At 46.6% G+C, this 23,385-nt stretch overlaps 1 protein-coding gene across 1 annotated transcript; it reads left to right on the top strand.

Moving 5' to 3' along the window:
- Positions 1 to 20,530, top strand: LOC136767350 (maestro heat-like repeat-containing protein family member 1). The gene is made up of 23 exons (XM_066721120.1): positions 1 to 10; positions 6,448 to 6,569; positions 7,138 to 7,171; positions 7,399 to 7,511; positions 10,112 to 10,237; positions 10,376 to 10,535; positions 10,677 to 10,802; positions 10,947 to 11,104; positions 11,261 to 11,410; positions 11,644 to 11,748; positions 11,855 to 11,927; positions 12,193 to 12,306; positions 13,270 to 13,382; positions 13,474 to 13,613; positions 13,730 to 13,862; positions 14,045 to 14,217; positions 14,425 to 14,562; positions 14,668 to 14,953; positions 15,078 to 15,269; positions 16,912 to 17,061; positions 17,202 to 17,333; positions 17,512 to 17,614; positions 17,798 to 20,530. The coding sequence occupies exons 1-23, from the start codon at positions 1 to 3 to the stop codon at positions 18,076 to 18,078; spliced, it is 3,132 nt and encodes a 1,043-aa protein (XP_066577217.1). The 3' UTR covers positions 18,079 to 20,530.
- The last annotated feature ends 2,855 nt before the right edge of the window (positions 20,531 to 23,385 follow it).

Genomic DNA, 23,385 nt, shown 5'->3' on the forward strand with positions numbered 1-23,385 from the left:
ATGACCAAAGGTAGGGCAAACAATATGCAGTAAACTAAATAAAAAATTGTAAATGTTTAATGTCAGTCTGTTGAGAGAGCAGCAGAGCTGACCAAACTTCAGCATGTAAGCAAGAATAAAAGATGGAAAAGAAGAACAAAAAGAAAACCTAATTTACCACATGGAAAATAACAGAAACATGATTGTACAGCTACCTAATTCAGCGAAGGTAGCCTTCAGATGAACAGAACAGAATATAGGCTAGAAGTACCAGTCAGTGTGGATTTCTCCCTCAAGGGAAAAAACTGACAAATCTGTTGCATGATAATAACTTAAAAGAATATGGAAAAAGATTTTTGTCAATCAAATACAATCTGACATAATACAAAGCTCAGTTAAGCGCAAGGCAGGAATACACCCAGAACGGGACGCCAGTCCATCGCTTGGCAACACACACAGGGCAATTTAGAGTGACCAATCAACCTAACCCACATGTCTTTGGATGGTGGGAGGAAACCAGACTGCCTGGCGGAAACCCATGCGGACACGGGGAGAACATGCAAACTCCACACAGACAGGCCCCCCGACTCAAACCCAGGACCCCTGGAGCTGTAAGGCAGCAATGCTATCCACCGTGCCACTCATGATTTTCTTCTTCTTCTTCTGATGTTGGCCTTTGTAAGTATGACAAAAATATTAACCTGCATAGTATTACATATGATTGTAGCCACACAGCAGAAGTATAATAATTTGGAATAGGAGCATCATGAATAGTATGTACAAGTATGCAGCTTAGTAATTGTATATGGCAGGTACACTGATGAGCCATAACAGTATGACCACCTGCCTAATATTGTGTAGGTCCCCCTTTTGCCACCAAAACAGCCCTGACCCGTCGAGGCATGGACTCCACTAGACCTCTGAAGGTGTGCTGTGGTATCTGGCACCAAGACGTTAGCAGCAGATCCTTTAAGTCCTGTAAGTTGCGAGGTGGGGCCACCATGGATCGGACTTGTTTGTCCAGCACATCCCACAGATGCTCGATTGGATTGAGATCTGGGGAATTTGGAGGCCAGTCAACACCTTGAACTCGTGATTCATCAGACCAGGCCACCTTCTTCCATTGCTCCGTGGTCCAGTTCTGATGCTCACGTGCCCATTGTAGGCATTTTCGGCAGTGGACAGGGGTCAGTATGGGCACCTGACTGGTCCGCGGCTACGCAGCCCCATACGCAACAAACTGCGATGCACTGTGAGTTCTGACACCTTTCTATCAGAACCAGCATTCACTTTTTCAGCAATTTGAGCTACAGTAGCTCGTCTGTTGGATCGGACCACACGGGCCAGCCTTCGCTCCCCACGTGCATCAATGAGCCTTGGCCGCCCACGACCCTGTCGCCGGTTCACCGCTTTTCCTTCCTTGGACCACTTTTGATAGGTACTGACCACTGCAGACCGGGAACACCCCACAAGAGCTGCAGTTTTGGAGATGCTCTGACCCAGTCGTCTAGCCATCACAATGTGGCCCTTGTCAAAGTCGCTCAGATCCTTACACTTGCCCATTTTTCCTGCTTCTAACACATCAACTTTGAGGACAACATGTTCACTTGCTGCCTAATATATCCCACCCACTGACAGGTGCCATGATAACGAGATTATCAGTGTCATTCACTTCACCTGTCAGTGGTCATAATGTTATGGCTCATTGGTGTATTTAATTATTTTCATTTTGGGTGTACTGTTCCTTTACAAATTTGATGTTGCTTTGTTTTCTCTGCATTTAGATCCCAGTAATGGAACAGAATCTTTGTGGGTGAAACTTTTGAACAAGAGATCTGGAGGCTTAGCGGTAGGAGTGTTACAGACCAGCCAACTCAGATATTCAGAAAGATGCTGCATTGTACAGTGTAATCAGGACTGCATGTAGCAAGGATGTGGCTGTTATAATGGGGGATATCAATTTCCCAAACATAGACTGGGAAAGCCCAGTGGGGACTACAGAAGCAGAAATAGAATTGGTTGAGATGGTAAATGACTGCTTTCTAACTCAATTTGTCAGGGAACCAACCAGGGAGAGCGCATGCATTGACTTGATCTTTTCAAATGACCAAGATAGAGTTCTGGGCTGATTCCTCACCGTTCTCATGATCATTGAAACTCCACGAGGTGAGATCTTGCATGGAGCCCCAGACCGAGGGAGACTGCCAGTTATTTTGTGTTTCTTTAATTTGCGAATAATCGCACCAACTGTTGTCACCTTCTCACCAAGCTGCTTGGCGATGGTCTTGTAGCCCATTCCAGCCTTGTGTAGGTCTACAATCTTGTCCCTGACATCCTTGGACAGCTCTTTGGTCTTGGCCATGGTGGAGACTTTGGAATCTGATTGATTGATTGCTTCTGTGGACAGGTGTCTTTTATACAGGTAACGAGCTGAGATTAGGAGCACTGCCTTTAAGAGAGTGCTCCTAATCTCAGATCGTTACCTGTATAAAAGACACCTGGGAGCCAGAAATCTTGCTGATTAATAGGGGATCAAATACTTATTACCCTCATTAACATGCAAATCAATTTATAACTTTTTTGAAATGCGTTTTTCTGGATTTTGTTGTTGTTATTCTGTCTCTCACTGTTAAAATACACCTACCATTAAAATTATAGACTGATCATTTCTTTGCCAGTGGGCAAAGGTACAAAATCAGCAGGGGATCAAATACTTTTTTCCCTCACTGTATATACACACACACATACACACATATATATGTATATGTGTATATATACACATATACATATATACATATATATGTATATTGTGACAGACCGGTAAGTGGGTGAGTTAAGAATGAGCCGTCCAGACAGGGGCTTTGTGGAAAGGACTCTTCTGCCAAGGTAAGTTTAATGCAAACCAAAATGTAATACACACTCAATTGAACAAAACAAAACAAAAAATGCCTAGCCTTGTCCAGTCCTACCTGACTTTCTTCCTTCCCTCTCTATGACCGCATCTGTCCAGGAACCCAACAAACACAGGGGAAGTCCTTTTGGGAAAACTATTTCACCCCAACCACCAGAAGGTGGCAGGATGACAATTCCCAGGTTAGAATGTCCGTGTCCTGCAATGGTGGACTATCCCCACAATCCCAGGTTCCCTAAACAGGTTTTTGTCTTTCCCCAAACCACAGGGTATTTTATTATTATTCGAGTAACTATTAGCAAGGGGTTGGCGATTATACTCACTCGCCAGTATACACTCTTACCACACTATACACATTGGCAGTTTGGTGGTACATATCCCTCTGTGAAGTGTAAAGCTTGCAACAGGTTCTAGTAGCTCCTCTTATGCTTTCTCCCAGCTCATGTCTGTCCCTGGCTGCAACCTCCCACCAACTGCCCTGATTCGCTCTGCCTGCTCCCTTATATACACAGGAGCCCCCGCCCCTTCCTGTCTCTACTGCAGGGGCTCCTGGGACAAGTAGTTTTCTACCTTGGGTGGACATTCCTTAAAGGGACGGAGCCCCGTTCCGTCACTATATATATATATATATATATATATATATATATATATATATATATATATATATATATTGCTTGGAGATCATGTGACAAGGCTTTGTTAAAAGTAACTATGTAACTTGTACCCCAAGTACATTTTAAATTAGCTACCTTTTAGTTGTACTTGAGTAGTTTTTATACCAGTACTTTTACTTCTACTTGAGCAAGATTTCATCAAAGTAACAATACTTCTACTTGAGTAGGATTTTTCAGTACTCTTTCCACTTCTGTTAACTATTAACTATTGTACTGATTCATGAACTGCAAGAAGCCTGATGTCCTCAGATATATACCCTAGTGTGGTGTTATTTTAACCACTTGTGATTTAATTGAAATTGTAACAGAACTGAATGCAGGGTTTACTTCCTTTTGTGTGTGTGAAGCACATTTATCAATTTGTGTTGTTTATTGATTCATTTATCTAATTTTGCACATGCATTGACTTAACACGAAACACCTGAAAAACACTTCTTAAAAACAAAAGTGGACAACTAGTGCCACAGACACTGATGAAGGCTTGAGGCCAAAAACATGTTGTCATTGTTCTACATAAATGAATTGTAAAGAATCTAGCATGCGGAGTGTGATCCTTTATTTATAATGTAAGTATAGCGCACCAAAAAGTCACAGCGCAGAGGATCTGTGAATGAAACGGTAACACAGTTAGACCGTAACCATTACACAGGCCAGAGGAGGCTGGTCCATAGCGGCAGAGTAGATCAGTAGCCAACGAGTGTAAAATAACATGACGCAGTGGGCTGGTCAGAAGTAGCTATGAGACAGGGTACCTGAAGTTGGGCCACTGACAGTTACAGTCTGGCTGCAGCAATTGCAACATAATGCCAACAAAGGACAGGCCGAGAAAACGGAAAGAAAGGGAGCTACAGCCCAGGGTAGCAGCTCTCCTCTATCCTGGATCAGGCCATCGCAGTAAGGAGGATGAGGGAGATGTATTGTATTGGTTAGTTTATTATTTTATTTATTCAGAGAACAGCCTTTTTTCAATTTTGGCCCTGGCAGTAAACATGAAGAAGACAAAAATATTGATCTCTCAAGAAAAGGCCAGACCTCAGGGAAACAAATACCACTGCACTCTAGGCAGCACCGCCCCAGAACACACCTCAGACTACACTCACGTGGCCTGACTATCAGTGCGTCAGGGGCTTTAACCTGGCAGTGAAGGCACTCAAAGGCAACGCAAGAAGAGCTTTCTACGCAAGCAGAAGCGGATTCTATGACACTGATATTCCAGTCAAACTCTGGCTCAAACTAATTGACAGTGTGATCCAGCCCATTGCGCTGTGTAGTGAGGCAGGGGGTCCACTCAGTCTACAGGACTGCACTAGGTGGGACAAACACCCAATCGAAACGCTGCATGCTGAACTCTATAAGAACACACTGCAAGTTCACAGGAACACCAAATTGAAATTGAAATTGAACTGAGAGAGAGAGAATGAATGCATTGTGTGTGTAATTATGTGAGTGTATTGCGTGATTGTGTGTGTGTTAGTGTATGGGAGTGTGTTCATGCATTCAAAATGTACATGACGACAAACGCGGTGGGGTCCAGAGAAAAGGCTGCACGCTTTTCCGAGGATCTCAGCACAAACACTGAGCAGCAGCAGGATTGCGGGACAGCGACCTGCAGAAACAGCACCGAAGAGACGGACACCTGAAGTACTGCTACTGTAATCTATTATATGTGCTGTGTGTGTGATACACATTTTCAGATTATTCATCTCAATAGGCTATCGATAACTAATGCATACGATTCCTTGTGATTAGTGCAGATGTCCTACTAAATGTGCTTCGCTCTCGGGTGAATTGTAACGGCACTTTCAGACTTGCAGAACCGAAGACAACCATTTGAAAAGGGAAATGTATACATTCAATTCCCCATTGAATCAGCACGTTTTAATTATATTAGAAAGCTTCGGCTGCAAAGGGTCAAGATTACTTTCAAAGAAAATATAGAACCGATCAATAGCCTATAGACTCTACAAAAAATAAGCATCACTGTCGCTGTGTATTGAATCAAGCAGGACTATATGTGCAAAACAGATAAGAAATAAGAAAACATGCCATATGTGATGCAGTTTATTTAGCAGCAAGAACAGGCAATGTTGCTGTGACACCGACCCTAAGCACTGGAGAGCAGGACTGATCAAATAAAAGCTTAAAATAGAGCAGACAACGCCAGACACCCCGATACAACGATGGACAGGGAGCAATATGGGCTACAATTTGCCATTATAGCCACCGTTTCAACAAGACTATTTGAGCGCTGCATATGGAAGCAGACCTTGCTGTGAGAAGTAGTTTGTCAGTGGGACACACAAGGAAATGGCACTTTTTCTTGTCGCCTTCCTTGCATTTGTGGGCAGCAGACTTACATTTCCTACAGTTTTGGCTAAGCTACACAGCTAACTGTGACATGCATGCAGCAGACACGCACGCCAGCTAGACTACAGACCGGACAGATGACACGTCAATCAAACTCAGCATTTGTATTCTTTTTCAAGACAATCTTTTCACATTACATTTGTTTGGACAAACTGCTACATTTGCTTCCATCGAGACGGTGTGGTTTAGAAAGTAAATTTAGTATTAGGAAGAACAAAAGATGATGTAGCTCAATCCAGTGGCGTAACACAAGATGCCGGGGCCCCTGGTAACTATGGTGGGGGCCCAAAGTCTAGCACAGTGCAGTGTTTGTAGTATTCTGTAGAATACTGTAGTTAGCCACACAGTACGTTTCTTCATTTCCACATTCATAATTCATATATTGCGAAAATCACTTTTTTCCATTTATGGTGCTAGAAATCAAGTACAGTATCCCAACCTGCACCCGCCGCGCCGCACATCCGGGACATCACGGAACAGCGCGCCTGCGCAGCTGCGCCCGTCGCGTGCGCTGAGGGCGCTCGGGCGCGGTTGCCGCGGTGACGCGTCACAATGCGCAGGCGCGCTGTGCCGTCAGTCCGCGCCGCTCGGCGCCATTAGAGATTCAGACGTCGGTGGAAGATGGCGGCGAAACAGACGTGAGTGTCTGACTGTCACTGCAAGACTCTGCCTTGTCTAGATGTTAGTCCTAGTCGGCAGTAGTCACCCAGCAATCATATTAAACACCCGTTTCATGTAATACAGGCTACTACACAAGCAGATACTTTGATTGGGAGGCGTTTGATTCCGTGTGTATTTTACTCATGAGGCTCGTCTCATAATCATTGCAATAATAACACATGATGATCGTGTATATTTTAGATAAACAATTGCACAGGAGACATAGCGAATCAAGTGAACCAACACGTGTGCTATAGGAGAAGGATACCTATTGTAACTGCTTGCTTAATACGTTTAAAGTTTAAACTGGTGAATATGCATGCATATCTTACCTGCCAATGGAAAATGTCTTTGGGGTTGGGATTCATACTTGAATTGCCCGGACTAAACTATATTACACTGCCTTGTTATAGTTTTAATACGGACATTATTGTTTAAAACTACACTTCATAATGATTTGACTTGATGGTCAGCGTTTATTCACACAAAATAATACAATCAGTAAAGTGGAATGAAATGTAACCCAGAATTCCTGTTGTCTTTTAGTGTGACGACACAGTGGACGAGTCTGAGGGTTTGGGTGAGTGTCTGTTTGGAGGACTTTTTACTGACTATATAATAAGACATAATGATACCATATTTAGACTGGAGTTACAAATGTTGTTCCCCCTTTAAATATCTGATCTTTTGATTTGATCTGCGAACCTGTGCCAATCTTTCGTCAGTCATTGTGCCGGGGCAGGAGTGCACTGTGGGAAGACGGGACTGTTTTAAGTGTGATTTGTGCTAATATTGTCCCCTCTGTAGAGACGGACAGTCCCAGAGAGGTGAAAGCGAAGAGCAGCCAGGAGACCTTGGCGTGTCTCTCACTCACGATGGAGCCAGACCTATTTTGCTTGAAGTGTCTGGAATATCTTGAGGTGAGATTTGAGCGTCTGTTTGTCAAGCTTATAAAGTGTGTGTATTGTGTGAATGTATAGTAATTTTAGGGATGCACCGATACCACTTTTTTCAAACCGAGTACGAGTACTTATATTTGGGTACTTGCCGATACCGAGTACTTAATAAGGCAGTGTTTCTCCCATAAAAATGACAATTACCATCAAAGTGCAATGCATTTGAAGACGGTTTTTATTTGTCATATAAATAATATCTGAGTATTAAATAAAATGTATAACAGGGGCCTATTTCTGACATCCAAAAATGAACATAAAACTTTCTGTGTAAACAGACACAGCCTCCACACCGGCACTGTCTCCACATTTCAATTAAATATCGAACTCACTGAATAGCAGTACTACACCACAAAGCCTGCTGTAACAGAGCGACTGAAATAGCCATCATACATTAGTGCGTCTCTAAGGACTGAGCCTTTATTGGAAAGGTGAGAGGCAGGCTCTTTTTGATGAATAGAATAGTCTCGGTATGATCAGCTGTGAGCCCGTTTCTGTTTACATCTACAATATGTGACACTGAGCTGCACAGCCGTTCGCTGTCAACACTTCTGCATGGTGCCGAGAGATATCTGCACGACATTTGGGCCAGAGTGGGGAACCGCACTTTGTTAACTACCCAGTACTGCAGTGGTTTGTCTCCCCGGGAAATTGTGGTCTCTCCAAGGTATGTCTACCTGTGCGGCAGGACCTACTGGAGCACTGTTCAGTGAAGCTGATGCTTGCTCATCTGCTATCTCATCAAACGCACTGTATAGACTGCTGCTGGCCTGGACCTGCACGGTTTTCTGTCAGGTGGTTCCCCCTGATCCTCCTGCTTGTCTGCCTCTCCTCCGGATAACCTCTGCAGCTCCATCATCACCATCTCTATGGCCTCTTTAGCAGTGTTAGTGCTAGAGGGAAAAAACGATTTTTAAATCTACAACAGAGAAGAGGAAAAAAACATTTTAGCTGACAACAGGTATATTTGCCTGAGTGTGTTGCCACTTATTACTGTAAAGTAAATGTGTTGCCACTTACTAAGCTAAAATGATCACTTCTTAAACTAAATGAATTCAATCAAAGTGAAATAAACTTTTCAGCAGGCCATAATGACATATTTAGTTTTTTCTCTCTCTCACACACACACACACGCTACCTGGGATCGAGTAGAGTTGCGATTCAGTAGAGCGGGGTTTTTTCCACGTCAGAAAAGCGCCTCTTGACAGCTGCAGCTAAGGTTCCCTTCATGGTTTTGATGGCATGGTCCTCATCCGTTTCTTTGGTTAAAAAATCTTTTCAGCACAGTGACCGCAGGAATCACGTCTGCTGCCATAGCATCAGAAGAGCTCACTTTTCGGGTTAACTCCTCAAACAGAGCCAGAACAGTTAAGCGTCTTATCCAGTAGTGTCCACTGGTGAGCGGTGAGATTGTCAGGGAGCTCATATTGGGACCCGAATATTCCCAGAGGCCGTTTTTGCTTGATCAGACACTGTACCATGTAGAACGTGCTGTTCCAGCGGGTTTGCACGTCTTGCTGGAGTCTTTTTATAGGCTGGTTGAGCTGAACCTGAATGTCTTCGAGGCGGGAGTAGGCTAAGGTAAAATGCACATCAATCCACTGCGCGGTTAAGCTGATGAGTGACATCGGGCAGACACCGTGAGTCCAAATATCAGTTGTGAAGCTGAAGGCGGAAATGTCCTGCAACAGGCTGCTAATGTGCCTTTTCACAAAGTCATGCACCTTTGGTAGGGCAGTATCTGTGATGTAGCGACGAGTGGTAATCTCATACCTCGGCTCCAGCACGCTGAGAAGGCGACAAAATCCTACATTATCAACAACCGACAATGGCTGGTCATCAAGTGCAATGAACTCGCCAATAGCCTCTTATTTTTTCTGCCCGCGGGCTGTCTCTGGACATTTTATTTCGCTTCTCCAGTGTTTGCTGCAAAGTTAGCTGTTGTTGCGGTCCTGTGCTGCTAGCATTAGCAAACTCCCAGAACTCTGCGCTGTGTTGTGTCTTGAGATGTTTGATCAATTTGCTGGTGTTAAATGAGTGTTTTTCCTTTCCTCCTCTTGACAATTTAGCAGAGCAGAGCTTGCACTCTGCTTTACTTGTGTCATTGTCGTTGATTTTAAAATATCTCCAAACTGCTGCTGTCTTCTCCGTCTTCCTGCTCTACCAATCTGAGTTGTGTAGTCTATTCTTATGCCTCCTGCTGGCCATGGAGTTTCACGTAATGCTGCCATGAAGTGGTATTGGTGAGTGGTATCAGGAAATTTTTCCAAGTACGAGTACATGGGCACAGTATCGGCCTGATACCTGAAACTGGTATCGGTTTCGTTGCATCCCTGGTAATTGAGTGTCTGTAGGAGTAGTTTGTTGAGGTTACGATGTGATGCACATTTTTCCATACAGCTTTCAGTGTCCTTGTGCACAAAGGGTTCAAGATATAACATGGTGTCTGTTATGCAGAGAAGAGACATTGATCCGCGCGAGGCCTTTTGTCAATATTGTAACAGTTCTTCTGAGTTGTGCTGTGTCACATCCCTCCTAAGCTCTTCCTCCTGTGTTCCTCTGCTCAGCTGGCCCATCCGACCCTCGTCCTGCAGGCCGTGGAGAAAGTTCTGCGCAGCCAGATCGAAGACATCAGCTCCTCCACAGCCAGGAAGGTCATTGCTGTGGCTGCTAGACTGATGGGCAGCGATGCGGTGAGCCACTTGCTCCTGTCAGGCTCTTCCTGTTTTTTGTATAAAGATTCTTCTCACTCAGAGATGTGCCAGGAACACTGCTGTCCCCAGAAAGCCTTCTCAGACTCACGCCCCTCCTCTCGTCTTCCCCTGACCCAGAACATGCCTCTCGACACGAAGCAGGCAGCCAGTGACGTCCTGGTGGCCGTGGGATGTGGGTTTCCGGGGGAGGTCCTGCAAACCATGTGTGTCATCGATGAAGATGTACAGCCAGAGATCATGTGGCTGAACACTCTGGCCCATCTGTTACGAGCCAACGGTGAGTCTGCCTGCTCCTTCCATTCCTGAAGCCACTTTGTCAAAGGGGTTTCACCCCATGCTGGGACAGCATCTGTGCGCTGTACGGGAACTGAGATGTGCCCTGTTTTCGACCCTAACCATCTGTTGTCTGTGTTTGCAGTGTCCGGCACGATGCCCCATCTTTTGAATGTTCTCACCAGGCTGCTGCCCCAGATGGTCAATGTCCTATCAGTGCACTCAGTGGAAGCCCACTCCAGGGCTCCGGTGCAGGTAGCGCTGTGCTCAGGTGAGTGAGGGTGGCAGCTGAATCCTGCAATGACAGATCCCCAAAGGGCGCCCTTGTTCTTCTTTTTGTTTACGGTTTAGTTCAGCGGAGCTGAGCTGTGAGAGAGTGGAGAGTGACCCCAGTGTCTGTTTTTTTGTCTCCCAGTGCTCACCAGCGCCTGCACCAGCCTCCAGGAGTATGTTTCTGGACCCGGAGGGAGCGCTGACCCCACAGTGAAGAAGCAGGACTTCGCTCCAGTCATTGACTCTGCCTTCGAAACCATTTTGAAGTGCTGGCTGGTGCTGGACGGCAGGAACCTGCAGGTACGGGCCAGCGGGAAATGTCCGGAGGAGGGGGTGGTTGTTAAATATGGACTGGCAAAATATCCAGCTCCACACATGAGAATGTCTAGAGTCATCTAGTCACTTGTTCTGCGCTGTGAGTCCTGTATGTGCTCCTATGTCCTTCTGTCTGTGTAGTCACTGAGGCTTCAGGAGACGCTCGTCGGTGCCTTGGCTGCCATGTCGCCCCTGCTGAGCCCTGAGACTCTGCAGGCCAATGTGACCCAGCTGGTCGCCGCTTCAGTGGAGGTGTACAAGCACAGCTCCAACGGTGAAGCCCTGGGCCAGGTAGGACTTTCTCTGCTGTCTGGGGTAACAGGGGTGGGCGAGATCAGACCGGCTCCAGATTAAGGGCTTGGTTTTATGTTTAACATCAGGATCAGGGTTGGGGTTGGTTTGGTTTATTGTTTTGGAGTCCATGTTAACAGCTCAGCCGGATTCCAGGTCTGTGAACCGGCCCACAGTGCAGTGTGAGTCAGCAGCTGTGTTTCTTTATTATTATTATTATTTTTCTTATTCAGAACGTGCGACAGATTCTGTTGGCAGCCTTGGAGCCGGGCTTCACTTCGCACCATGTGGCTATCTACTCCTCCGTGGACAGACTGCTGCGCGCGCTGCACCAAGAGGTAGGTCCCGCTCTGCGGAGCAGCCGAGACGCACCGACACAAGGCTCCCGTGCAGCCGAGCGGCGCTTCCCCCTCGGTACGCAGTGACCGTGTCTTTCTCCTTCAGATCTGCGCCCGTCAGGAGACACGGCCGCCCGTGGACGAGGACAACGCGGTCCTGTCATCACTAACGCTGCTGGGTACGTCTCAGTCTTTAATAAGTTCTTTATCCAATTCTATACTTCATTTAAACCCCCTACTGTTTCAAATAATTACAAGGCTCTGATTTAGGAAATGATTAGTTCAGTTAAGGGTTCAATTAAGTAATTGAGAGCTCAGCAGGGTGGGTTGGGAGCCACTGTTGATGCAATGAAGGCTTTCGTGGGCGTCTCTCTCTGTGGTCCCAGGAGAGAGTGCGCTGGCCTGTGTTGTGACCTCACTGCTCTGCCTGCCTTTTTCCTACAGCCAACGCCTTCCCAAAGAAGGTGGCCAAATTCATCGTTGGGCAGCTGAAGAGCAGCAGTGAGCCGGGCCGGGCCGGGTCCGCGGCAATGCTGGCCCACCTCCTCCGCGCCGCAGGTACCGTCCTCTCCCCCGTCCTGTCCCGCTGCGCTACAGCGCTCTCTGCTGTCTGACCTACTGCTGTCATCGAAACTCGTGACAAGCATTTTAATAGACAAGGCCTCGGTCACGCGGTTTAACGACGCATGCGTTGTAATATAGCGTGTTATTGTGAGGAAATCGAATGCCACGGTGTCGTGTTGCTGTTGCTTGTACTGTAGTTGTTGTAATTGTCTCTGATACTTGCTCTGACTAGCACTAAACTTATTGTATACTGTGATGTATTGTTTCATACCTTCTTATTGTCTTGTAATTCTTTGTGTATATTGTGTTTACAGTTGTAAGTTGCCCTAAGGTCTTCTGGTCAGACATAAATAATATCTGATAGTTGCAATAGAGTTTTAGAAATATCGGGAAGACAGAATAAACACTTCCATAATTATGAGCAGAAGACTTCAAATACACTATAGACGGCTTGTTCAATTTGTTCAATCTATAAATATTTTAGTATAAATTCCGTTTACTTATTTTAGAACAGTTAGAAATTCAAAACAACTTTTCCAAAGCATTTATTTTCATCAGTGAGCCTCTTTTGCCTGCCGTTGTTATAATAATAATGAATATTTTGTTTTCTAATGCAGTAATTCATAATTATACTACCTTAACTGGGAGCTTTATGAACCTGCACTGAATTGGGAGTCACTGTCTCGTTGCTTTCACCGTCACCAGAGCAGCCCGTTGTGTCTTGTTCTAAGGCACCCAGACTAAGTGCTTTGGACATTTCTGACGCTCCGGCACTTCAATCTAATACTTCTAAAATTGAATTGGCCTTCATAACCGCTTAAGTAAAATATAAACAAAACCCAAAGTGACGTCTACCGACCCGGCGCAATCCGATTTCATCAGCCACGGATACCGAGAGAACCTGCCATGTGGTGTTTTTTCCGATTACCAAACCTGATTCTGCCGAATCCGTTACAGGGAAGGCCGATTCCTTAGCTCCACGGGGGCCCGGTGAGCCCTCCTTCTACGGCCCCTCCAGCACCATCTTCTGCAAGATCCTGGAGGGCAGACGAGCCCAGCTGAAAGAGCAGGTCAGGGCCAGTTTGGAGTCTCTCACGCCCGCTGTGTTTCCTCTCACTGCGCTGGGCGGCAGACTGAGTGCATGTCTCCTCTGTCCTCCAGGTCCCTGAGATCCTGCACGCTGTGCAGCCCTGCCTGCCCCACCTGACTGACCGGCAGCTGAGAGTGGTCGCCCACATCGTGTCCCAGTGCCCGGAGGAGCTCACCAAGGCGCTGCTGAACGAAGCCCTGCCGCTGGACCGGTGAGCCCCACAGAAGCGCCTCTCTCACAGTGACTGTCTGCAGTGCTGATTGGCTCGTGTGTCACGTCAAGGAGCTCCCGTGTGTCTCTGACTCACTGTGTCTCTGTCTCCCACAGCTCCAGCCGTGTGCTGTGGAGGGCCTTGGGATCTGAAAGCAAGATGTCCCGCAGGCTGCTGGCTTTCCTCATGAGGAAGCTGCCCAGGGACCCGGCTGAGGACTGTGTGTCCACTGCGCGCCGGACCCTCGCTGTGAGTCCCCAGACACTTACTCACTGTGTAAACCAGGCCGGGAACATCGCAGGACTTTTCATTCACTGATGTTTCCACTGACCTGTCCGTGATCTACTGACTCTCCAGAAAGCAGTACAGAGGGGCTCTGAATGGGGTGCCTTTTCTCTGAGTGTGACCCTGTGTGTCTCTCCCGGTGTCAGGTGACCACTGCCATGCAAGAACTGCTGGCCGTCCCAGGGGGGACGGGGCCCTTTCAGAGGGTCTTTCCCCGGCTGTTTGGGGCCCTGCTTCTCCACACGGACTGCAGAGAGGAGATCCCACAGGAGGCCGGCACCCCCAGCCAGGACACGCCAAGAGAACCAAGTATATCCAGGTGAGCAGGTCGTACTGAGTGCCGTCTCGCTGGGCAGACCCACAGGGTGTCTGTTCACAGTGTGGTCACTGATGGAGCCGTCAGTACCTCGCTGGTCTGTGTGTGAGTGACCTGAGTGGCCAGGAGGGCCACAGTATGAGACGCACTTGATTCTGCTGAGTGTTGGTGTTCTACAGGGCTGAGAACTGTCCTCTCCTCTCTCCACAGAGAGATCGTACTGGCACTGAAGGCCCTTCTGGCCCGGGCCAAGCTGAGGAAGGCGACCGATCAGCTAAAGCAGGAGGCGGCCTGGGCGAAACTGCGGAGCCCTGACAGCCACCCCGAGGGCGTCCGTCTCCTGGCCAGGTACGGGTCTCCAAACCAGCCTGTCATTCGGGGCTTCCCTTTGTCTACTCCGTTCCCGAGATCGGTTATCTATTGTCTCATTACGGCTGTCCCTTTATCCTCCAGGGCCATGGTTGAGCACGCCGGCCCGCAGCTCCCTGGCATCATGGAGGTCCTCGTCCCTTCCCTGAGCTCTGACCGGGAGCAGCACAGAGTGACGGCCACTGCCTTCTTCTCCGAGGTGAGTATGTGGCTGAGGGCTGCTCTCACTGCGCCTCGCTCTGCTGTCTTGCAGCTGCTGGGCGGCTCGGAGAAGCCACTACTGAAGAGTTTGAAGCGCCGAGCCCAGGACCCCTGTGTGCGCGTCAGGCTGCTGCTTTTCCAAGGCATAGAGAGATCCACAGCTGCCCAGGTAAGGACTTGTGCTGGATGCCCAGTGCGGACGGGGACGTGGGGATGAAGCCGCTCTGTCTGTGTGTTAAACAGTGAAGAGAGAGATGCATGTTTCAATTCCAAAGCCACCACTCTGTGTGCAGGTGACAGAACACGGCCGGGAGCTGCTCGCCATCCTCTGCTCGGGACTACAGGACGCGGACGTGGCGGACAGGCAGGCGGTCCTGGGAGCTCTGTCCGCCCTCTCACAGGTCCTGCCGCACCTGAGACGGGACAGCGTCAGCCGGGATGTCGCTGCAGGCGTCCTTGAGAGGATCACTGCGCTCTGGGAAAGAGTGAGTCGCTGTTTAAGGCTGTGGTGTCCGTGCAGGCTGTCGTGCTCAGTGTGTCACAGGCTGTGCTGTCGCCACCAGGGTTGGGAGGGTTACTTTTAAAAAGTATTCCGTTACAGAATACTGATTACCTTGTTTTGAAAATAATCTGTAAGCTAATCCGATACATTACTCCATTTCAGTAACGTAATCAGAAAACCTTTAGATTACTTTTGGAATACTTTTCTTTATTAAAAAACAAAAGCAGCCGAGTTCTAGACATGAAACAAAATGCACTACACATTCTAATATGGATGACGGATTGAAATAGTTTATTTGTATCAACAGCTCAAACAATTAAAATGAATTAAGATTTGCGTCAGTTTAATTATCTTGCATAATCGGATCAAAATATAATGTGAGGGGGCACAATATTCCCCCTTTTGCCCCCCGTGGCATCAGGCCTGATCTTCATACCGTTACATTTTTTACAAACCGACATAAATCAGACATATCAATAATGTGTTAATGTCAAAGAAGCTGCATCACGTTCAGTCATTTTAATGCAGGAGTTGGTTTCAGTTTTCTGCTAATCACTGATAAGAAATAATAATAATAATAATAATAATAATAATAATATAGTGAAACCTATTTTCTTTCAAACTTAAATAGGTACCTTGTCTGTAAATTTTAAGTACGCTTAATGCTTATAAAGACTACAGTTTATTTTGTTCTGTCTGTGAAGATATGTTACGTTATTGTATCACCGGTTTCAATTCACCAGCACCGAAAACAGATTGAGATCAATGCAATTAGGGCGTTATTTTTAAGTATCAACAAGTGAGGAATGTTATGCATCTTGTTTCTGCAATTAACACATTATTGATGTCTTACCTTCTTTTAAGTGAAATCTATCGGTTTGTAAAAGTTTAAAGGTTTGATATGTGAGGATCCTGACGGCACACTCTGTCAAGAGCACGGCACGCCACGGGTCAGGACTAGTTTATTCAGTCTGTGTGATTTGTTTTAGACTATAAACACGTTGTATGATGTTGTTTTGGTATTATATTAAGTCTTTCATTGTTAAGGTCACAGAACCAGCTAGGATGCACAGGAACTATTTGTAATGTATGTGCATGTATATTAAATTAAGATATTACTGCAAATACAAATTATGTTATCCTATCAATGACGTTTTTGGTTATACTATTTCTGTGCTGCCGTTTTGCTTATTATGCTTTCATAAAAATGTTATTATTAAATCATATTTATTATAATTGTGATTTAAAATTCGTATTTTCTACTCGCATGTCAAGCACAATTGTATTACAGTTGCACACATTTAAAAATTAAAATCTTACTCTATATGTTTTTTTTTATTATTATTATTTTAAGTTTAGTCCTTGGAAGCAGACATTGACCCGTGGTCGTCACATATTGTATTGCACTTGCATATTTGCTCAGTTTTCTTTCTTTGGAAGCGAACAATTGCCTGTACTTCCACGAGTGAAATCCCTGCGACACACAGTGCTGTCACAGCGGCCGCAGTAGAGCTGCGTGTTACTTCTGTAATTCTGTAATCTGATTACGTACCGCCGCTATTGTATTCCGTTACTCCCCAACCCTGGTCGCCACTCTGTGCCTGACCCTCTCTGCTTGTTTCCAGGAGGAAGCGGAGCTGCGTTGTGCCGGCGCCACCGTGCTGGGGAACCTGTGCAGGTGCCCGGCCGTGACGGCCCACATCAGACATGAACTGCAGGTGGCCCTGGTGCAGCTGGCGCTTCACCTGCAAGACCCCAGCCCTGAGGTGACCCAGGTAAGAGCAGATCAGACGCCACCGGGGCGGCAAACCCAGGAGGGGCTGCAGGGGCTTTTAAGAATATCAGAAGAGTTAGACGTAGAGTGAGTCCTGGCATCAGTGCCCAGTGTTGAGTCTCAGCTCGTGTGTCTGTGCAGGCCTGCCTCCTGACCCTGAACAACAGTGGCTCGGTGCTGGATCTGGACACCGTCAGGACGCTGATCTCCAGGAACCAGGACAGAGGGGCGCTGTTCGTAGACGGCTTTCTGGAGGACCTGGCCGCGTTCTTGGTGAGGACCAGTTCAGCCAATCCCACTGTCTCACATGAGTTTGGCTCCTGCAACACGCAGTGCCGAGGCACACACGTGTGACGTTGTGTATGAAGGACAGAGATGCACAGAGATGTTTGTGGCTCTTGAGTTACAGGTCTGCTGAGAGTCCCCGAATCTGACTCCTTGTCTTTTCCAGGCATCTGATTTCCCCGAGGCGCTGGACGGGGCCTTCAGCTGCGTCCTGGACTGTTTGAACAGCCGCTCTCCTGCAGTCAGAGCCAACGCCGCCGTATTCACAGGTGAGGAGATGAGACGCCGGGGGAGGATGTGGGCCCATGATGGAGCGCACAGGCGATTGGTATCGATTCTGTAACGCCACTGAAATGTTTCTGTGGATCTGATGGCAGCCAGGGTGACATTGTCTTGCTGCTCTAGACCTCTGTGTTGAGTTGTGACTCGGTGTTGCTCTCTCTTGTCCACAGAGTCCCTGATTAATAAGAACCTCCTGGGACGCCGACAGTGGCAGGAGGTGGTCCGTGCTCTGACGCGGGCCAAGCAGGAGGAGAGCGACGCCCTGGCTAAGAGCTGCACTGCCCAGGCCCTGGAGAACTGCTCCGCCTCCCAGTGCCAGAGCGCAGCGACGCAGCCCGTGTGGAAGAGGCTCTTCAGCCCACAAGGAGACGGGAGGAGATTAGGTCGCACTCTGCCGTCTGAGCTGAATGACTGTGTGCCTGAGCCCCCGCTCGCTAATGAGGTGCCATGAGGGACACAATACTGAGACGCACTATATAGACGCACTATATAGACACACTATATACTGAGACGCACTATAAAGACACAGTATATACTGAGACGCACTATATAGACACAGTATATACTGAGACGCACTATATAGACACAGTATATACTGAGACGCACTATATAGACGCACTATATACTGAGACGCACTATATAGACGCACTATATAGACACACTATATACTGAGACGCACTATATAGACACAGTATATACTGAGACGCACTATATAGACACAGTATATACTGAGACGCACTATATAGACACAGTATATACTGAGACGCACTATATAGACGCACTATATACTGAGACGCACTATATAGACACACTATATTCTGAGACACGCTATATAGACACTATATTCTCAGACACGCTATATAGACACACTATATAGACACAGTATATGCTGAGACGCACTATATAGACACAGTATATACTGTGAGACGCACTATATAGACACAGTATATACTGTGAGACGCACTATATAGACACAGTATATACTGTGAGACGCACTATATAGACACAGTATATACTGAGACGCACTATATAGACACAGTATATAGACACAGTATATACTGAGACGCACTATATAGACACAGTATATACTGAGACGCACTATATAGACACACTATATTCTGAGACACGCTATATAGACACAGTATATACTGTGAGACGCACTATATAGACACAGTATATACTGAGATGCCCTATATAGACACAGTATATACTGAGACGCACTATATTGACACAGTATATACTGAGACGCACTATATACTGAGATGCACTATATACTAAGACATACAGACTATATACTAAGACGCACCATATACTGAGGCGCACAATATAGATCCACTATATAATGACAAGTATAGGTCTCTGTGTCTCTGTTCCTGGTCTGTCTCTGTTTCTCTCCATGTCTGTCCGCGTGTGCTCGTGTGTCCACAGGTGTCCAGACCGCTGCTCTGTTGCTCGGCTCAACTGCCGGGCCGCTGTGTGGAAGAGCCGCATCAGGTCCCGGAGACGCCCAGACACCTGTGGACACACGGGCACACGCGGACAGACATGGAGAGAAACAGAGACAGACCAGGAAACGGAGACCTGGATTCAAACAGGGGGGTCTGGCTCAGAGTGGGCAACAACACAGCTGAAGGTCCTCTATTTAAACGAGATGGTCAGCTCCCCCTTTTCTTCTGTCTTTGAGCTGCAATGCATTATGGGAGTCACACAGAGTTCCGGTGAGGCTTTTCTTCTATGCAATAGAAAACCAGCCTCTTTAATATTCAACGCTTTCTTTTTATAAAACACTTGCATTTTTATACATGATGCACCTGGCTTGTATTAGAGACGCCCCTTCTGAAGACATGCAAGTTATTATCTAACCAGCAGTGTGTTCACCTGTCCTGACGAGCGCTTTATGGCCGAAGTGCTGTCTCTATTCGCCGGTCATGAATATTCATGAGCACAAGACTGCTGAGGCAGATCCTCGATCTAGGAGGCGGGGTTTGTTATCGGAGACAAGTGACGGATTGGCGGCGATTCAAAACGAATAGTCAGCGTGTGGATCATTATTATTACTGTCAGTAGTAGTAGAAGTCGTAATTCTGATGCCATGAAGGTGTTCGGTATTTAATTGTGGCAACACAACCAATAAGAATCTCTTCTCCATTTTCCGCTGGATGATATTCTGTACATTTTACTTCATATATAATACAAAAAATACCGAACATTTCCGAGACATTAGTGTTACTGATTTTCTTATATGAATAATAATAATTACCCACAGGCTCTCGTATGTTTTGAATTGCCGCCGATCTGTCACCCGTCTATAACAACCAAACCAGGCCTCAGGCTTGATGTGCTCATGGATATTCATGACCGGCTACTAGAGAGAGCACTTCGCTGATACAGCGCTCGTCAGGCCGGGTGAAAACACTGCTGGTTAAATAATAACTCGTATGTGTTAAGAAGTGTCTAATACAATCCAGGTGCATCCTGTTAAAAATGCAATTGTTTTTTAAAAAGAAAGCTTTGAATATGAAATGAGGCAGGTTTGCCATGACAGAGATGGGGAGAAAAGCGCCACAGGAACTCTGTGCGACTCCCATAATGCACTGCTTCGGGTAAGACGGAAGTCCCGATGTTAATAGGTGGGGCTGACTGTCTTGTTTCAATAGAGGGGCTGTGACAGCCTTTATTGACGCCCGGCACACAGTCTGGGGGTAAAGCAGCCGTTGCTGAAAGGGCAAGAGCGCGCGCTGGAGTCTGGGGGGCTGAACGCGGCTCAGTCAGTACGATGGCAGACAGCAGCGCCGGGTGTGTGTTCTCGAGAGAAGACGCGACTAATCTTGTGATGCTTTGGGCCAAGTGCGTTTATTCTTTCAGCTGTTGAATTTTGAAATAAAAAGATGATTTTAAATGCACTTGTTGTGTTATTGTTTTGATTGTTTGGTAGTTTGATTTGTCTGATGCGTTTACAAAATGCACTACATTAACGCACTACTAATGCATTTGACCTTTGACCTTGTCCATTCCTGTCGGAGCAGGTGGCCGCACAGCTTGTGTTTCCGGGTTCTTCTGTTATTGGCGCAGACAGGCGAGCTTCACTGGCAAAACCCGTCTGAACGAGAGCTGCGCCCAGCTACTGCCCTTCTGCAAACGGCCCCCACCTGTGGGATCCTTGTGGGATCCTTGTGGGATCAGTTTGCTTCATAGTTGTGCCATTTCAGTTCAGCTAACATAAAGTCATTGTTGGGCACAATTACATTGTTACTGGTCTCCATTGTGGCTGTGTTCCCATAGTTATCAATGCCATATTGCACTGGAATACAACGCACTGACTCCTCAACGCGCTGACTGCAGCACACTGAGACACTGCGCACTGACGCACTGACACGCTCGCTCCCTCAAACGCTCGCCTGTTCACTCTTTCAAACAGTCCGATCCTCTCCCCCCGTGTTCTCTGGTGTGTTCCTGGCGTGTTGCAGGTGACCAGAGACCCTACGGTGAGTCCGACGCACGTCTTTCCTGTCACCGATTATTCAGTCATGACTTCATCGTCTCCCTCACACTTTCCCAGTGAGCGGTAATGGGACCTGTGTGTCTGGGCCCCTGTGACCACAGCTGTGAAACTTCTGACTTCAGATTACCCTGCGTTTTGCACAGCTTTAAGATAATTAATGAATTAAATCTAACAATCTATCAACAATCCCCCACCCCCTCCCTGATTGTGTTGCAACGTCTGTCCTGATTAGATCTTAGTCCACAGAGACCAGTGTCAATAAAATCTGTTCACTGAATTTTCTCATTTGCTTTCTTTTGTTACTTTGGTTTTCGGTCAGTCTAAAACGCCTTCATCAGACAGCTTTAGTGTCCTGATTGATACACACAGACCCAGGGCCACAGCACAACAGATGCAAAACCTAGCGTTACTGTGCTCTGGGGCAGAGTTGTAATGACTCGAGTCAACGTTCAAAATACGTGACTCGAGTTAAAACACAAAAGTCTCCATCAGACTCAAGTCATTGGCTTTATGTTATTTATTCTTGTAGCCGTACTACACCACTGATGGCACCAGCTTCACATTCGGTTCCTTAATTGGCACTGGGAGAGCAGGCAAAGTGGGAACTACATCAGTCTTTGTTTAATGAAATGTCAGGAGGATGCAGGGGAGCAACGGAAATAAATTGGATAATAAACAGAATATAACTAAACCATCTTGAATAAAAACACTGATTTAAAAATGATAGGAAATTGAGAAAGAGCTGCAGCTGGACTGAAAACCAGAGTACACCACGGTAGGCTGGGCAGTGCTCCGGGTTTGCTGGCTCCAGAGGTTCAGCTCCAGCTCCAGCTCCGGAGCGGCTCTGGTGCAGCTCTACACTCCGGATCCGGCTACTTTTAACCAGCTCCAGCTCCGGAGCCACAAAAAACAGTGCAAACTAGGATGCCATCATTATAAATAATGATTCATTTTTACTTATTTTATGTAAATAACTAACAAAAACAAAATATTAATAACAAACATCTGTTTAACCATTCAAAATTGTAAAGATGTCTGTGGCAATTAGGGTTGCCAGCCGGCCAGTATTTTAGCGGACTGTCCGGTATCTGTACACTACATGGCCAGCAGTATGTGGACACCCCTTCTAACTAGTGTATCTGGCATGTGGGAGACTCGGAGACCAAGCAGAGGAAGACTCTGATGAGACCAAAATACAGCTTTCTGGCCTCAACGCTAAGCACTACATTTGGCGCAAGCCTAACACCGCACATCATCCTGAGAACACCATCCCTACCGTGAAGCATGGTGGTGGCAGCATCACGCAAAATGGATGCAGCAAAGTACAGAGAAATCCTGTAAAAAAACTGCTGAAGTCTACAAGAGACCTGGGACTTGGCGAAGATGAATCTTCCAGCAGGGCAATGACCCCAAACATACAGCCAGAGCCACACTGGAGTGGCTTCAAAATGAAAAGGTCAATGTCCCGGAGTGGCCCAGTCAAAGCCGGACTTCAATCCAACTGAGAATATGTGGAAATATTTGAGCATTGCTGTTCACCAAATGTCCCCATCCAACTTGATGGGGCTTGAGCAATTTTGCAAAGACGAATGGGCAAACATTGCTGTGTCCAGATGTGCACTTATCCACATTGACTCATGCCTGTAATTTCTGCCAAAGGTGCCTCTACCAAATATTGAGTAAAGAGGTGATTACTTATGCATTCAATTATTTTCTGTTTTGTGTTTGTAATTAATTTAGAACAAAATGCAGATCGTATTTTTCACTTTGACGAATTTTCAGTGTTGTTCAATGGCAAAAACTCCTGATTCAATCCATTCTGATTTCATGTTGTAACACAATGACAAGTGGAAAAGACCAAGAGGGGTGAATACTTTTGAGAGCCACTGTAAAATCAAGCCACGCAGCATCTCCTTAGACAAGCATTGGCAGTAGAATGAACTTTACTGAGAGCTCAATGACTGTCAACACGGCACCGTCATAGGATGCCACCTTTCCAACAAGTCAGTTTGTCAAGTTTCTGCCCTGCTGAGCTGCCCTGGTGAGCTGCAAGTGCTGTTATTGTTAAGAGGAAACGTCTAGGAGCAACAACAGCTCAGCCGCGATTGCTTGGCTACACAAGCTCACAGAACGGGACTGTCGTAGTGCATAAAAATAGTCTTTCGTTGGTTGCAACAATCACTTCTGAGTGCCAAACTGCCTCTGGAAGCAACATCAGCAGAACTGTTTGTCAGGAGCTTCATGAAATTGGTTTCC

This window comes from Amia ocellicauda, chromosome 14, assembly GCF_036373705.1.
Source record: "Amia ocellicauda isolate fAmiCal2 chromosome 14, fAmiCal2.hap1, whole genome shotgun sequence".
In the NCBI taxonomy this organism is placed as follows: domain Eukaryota; kingdom Metazoa; phylum Chordata; class Actinopteri; order Amiiformes; family Amiidae; genus Amia; species Amia ocellicauda.

Coding starts and splice junctions, on each gene's coding strand:
- LOC136767350 (XM_066721120.1), top strand. Junction 13,863..14,044: donor CTGCGCGCCGGACCCTCGCT/GTGAGTCCCCAG, acceptor TCCCGGTGTCAG/GTGACCACTGCCATGCAAGA. Junction 17,615..17,797: donor CAACGCCGCCGTATTCACAG/GTGAGGAGATGA, acceptor TCTTGTCCACAG/AGTCCCTGATTAATAAGAAC.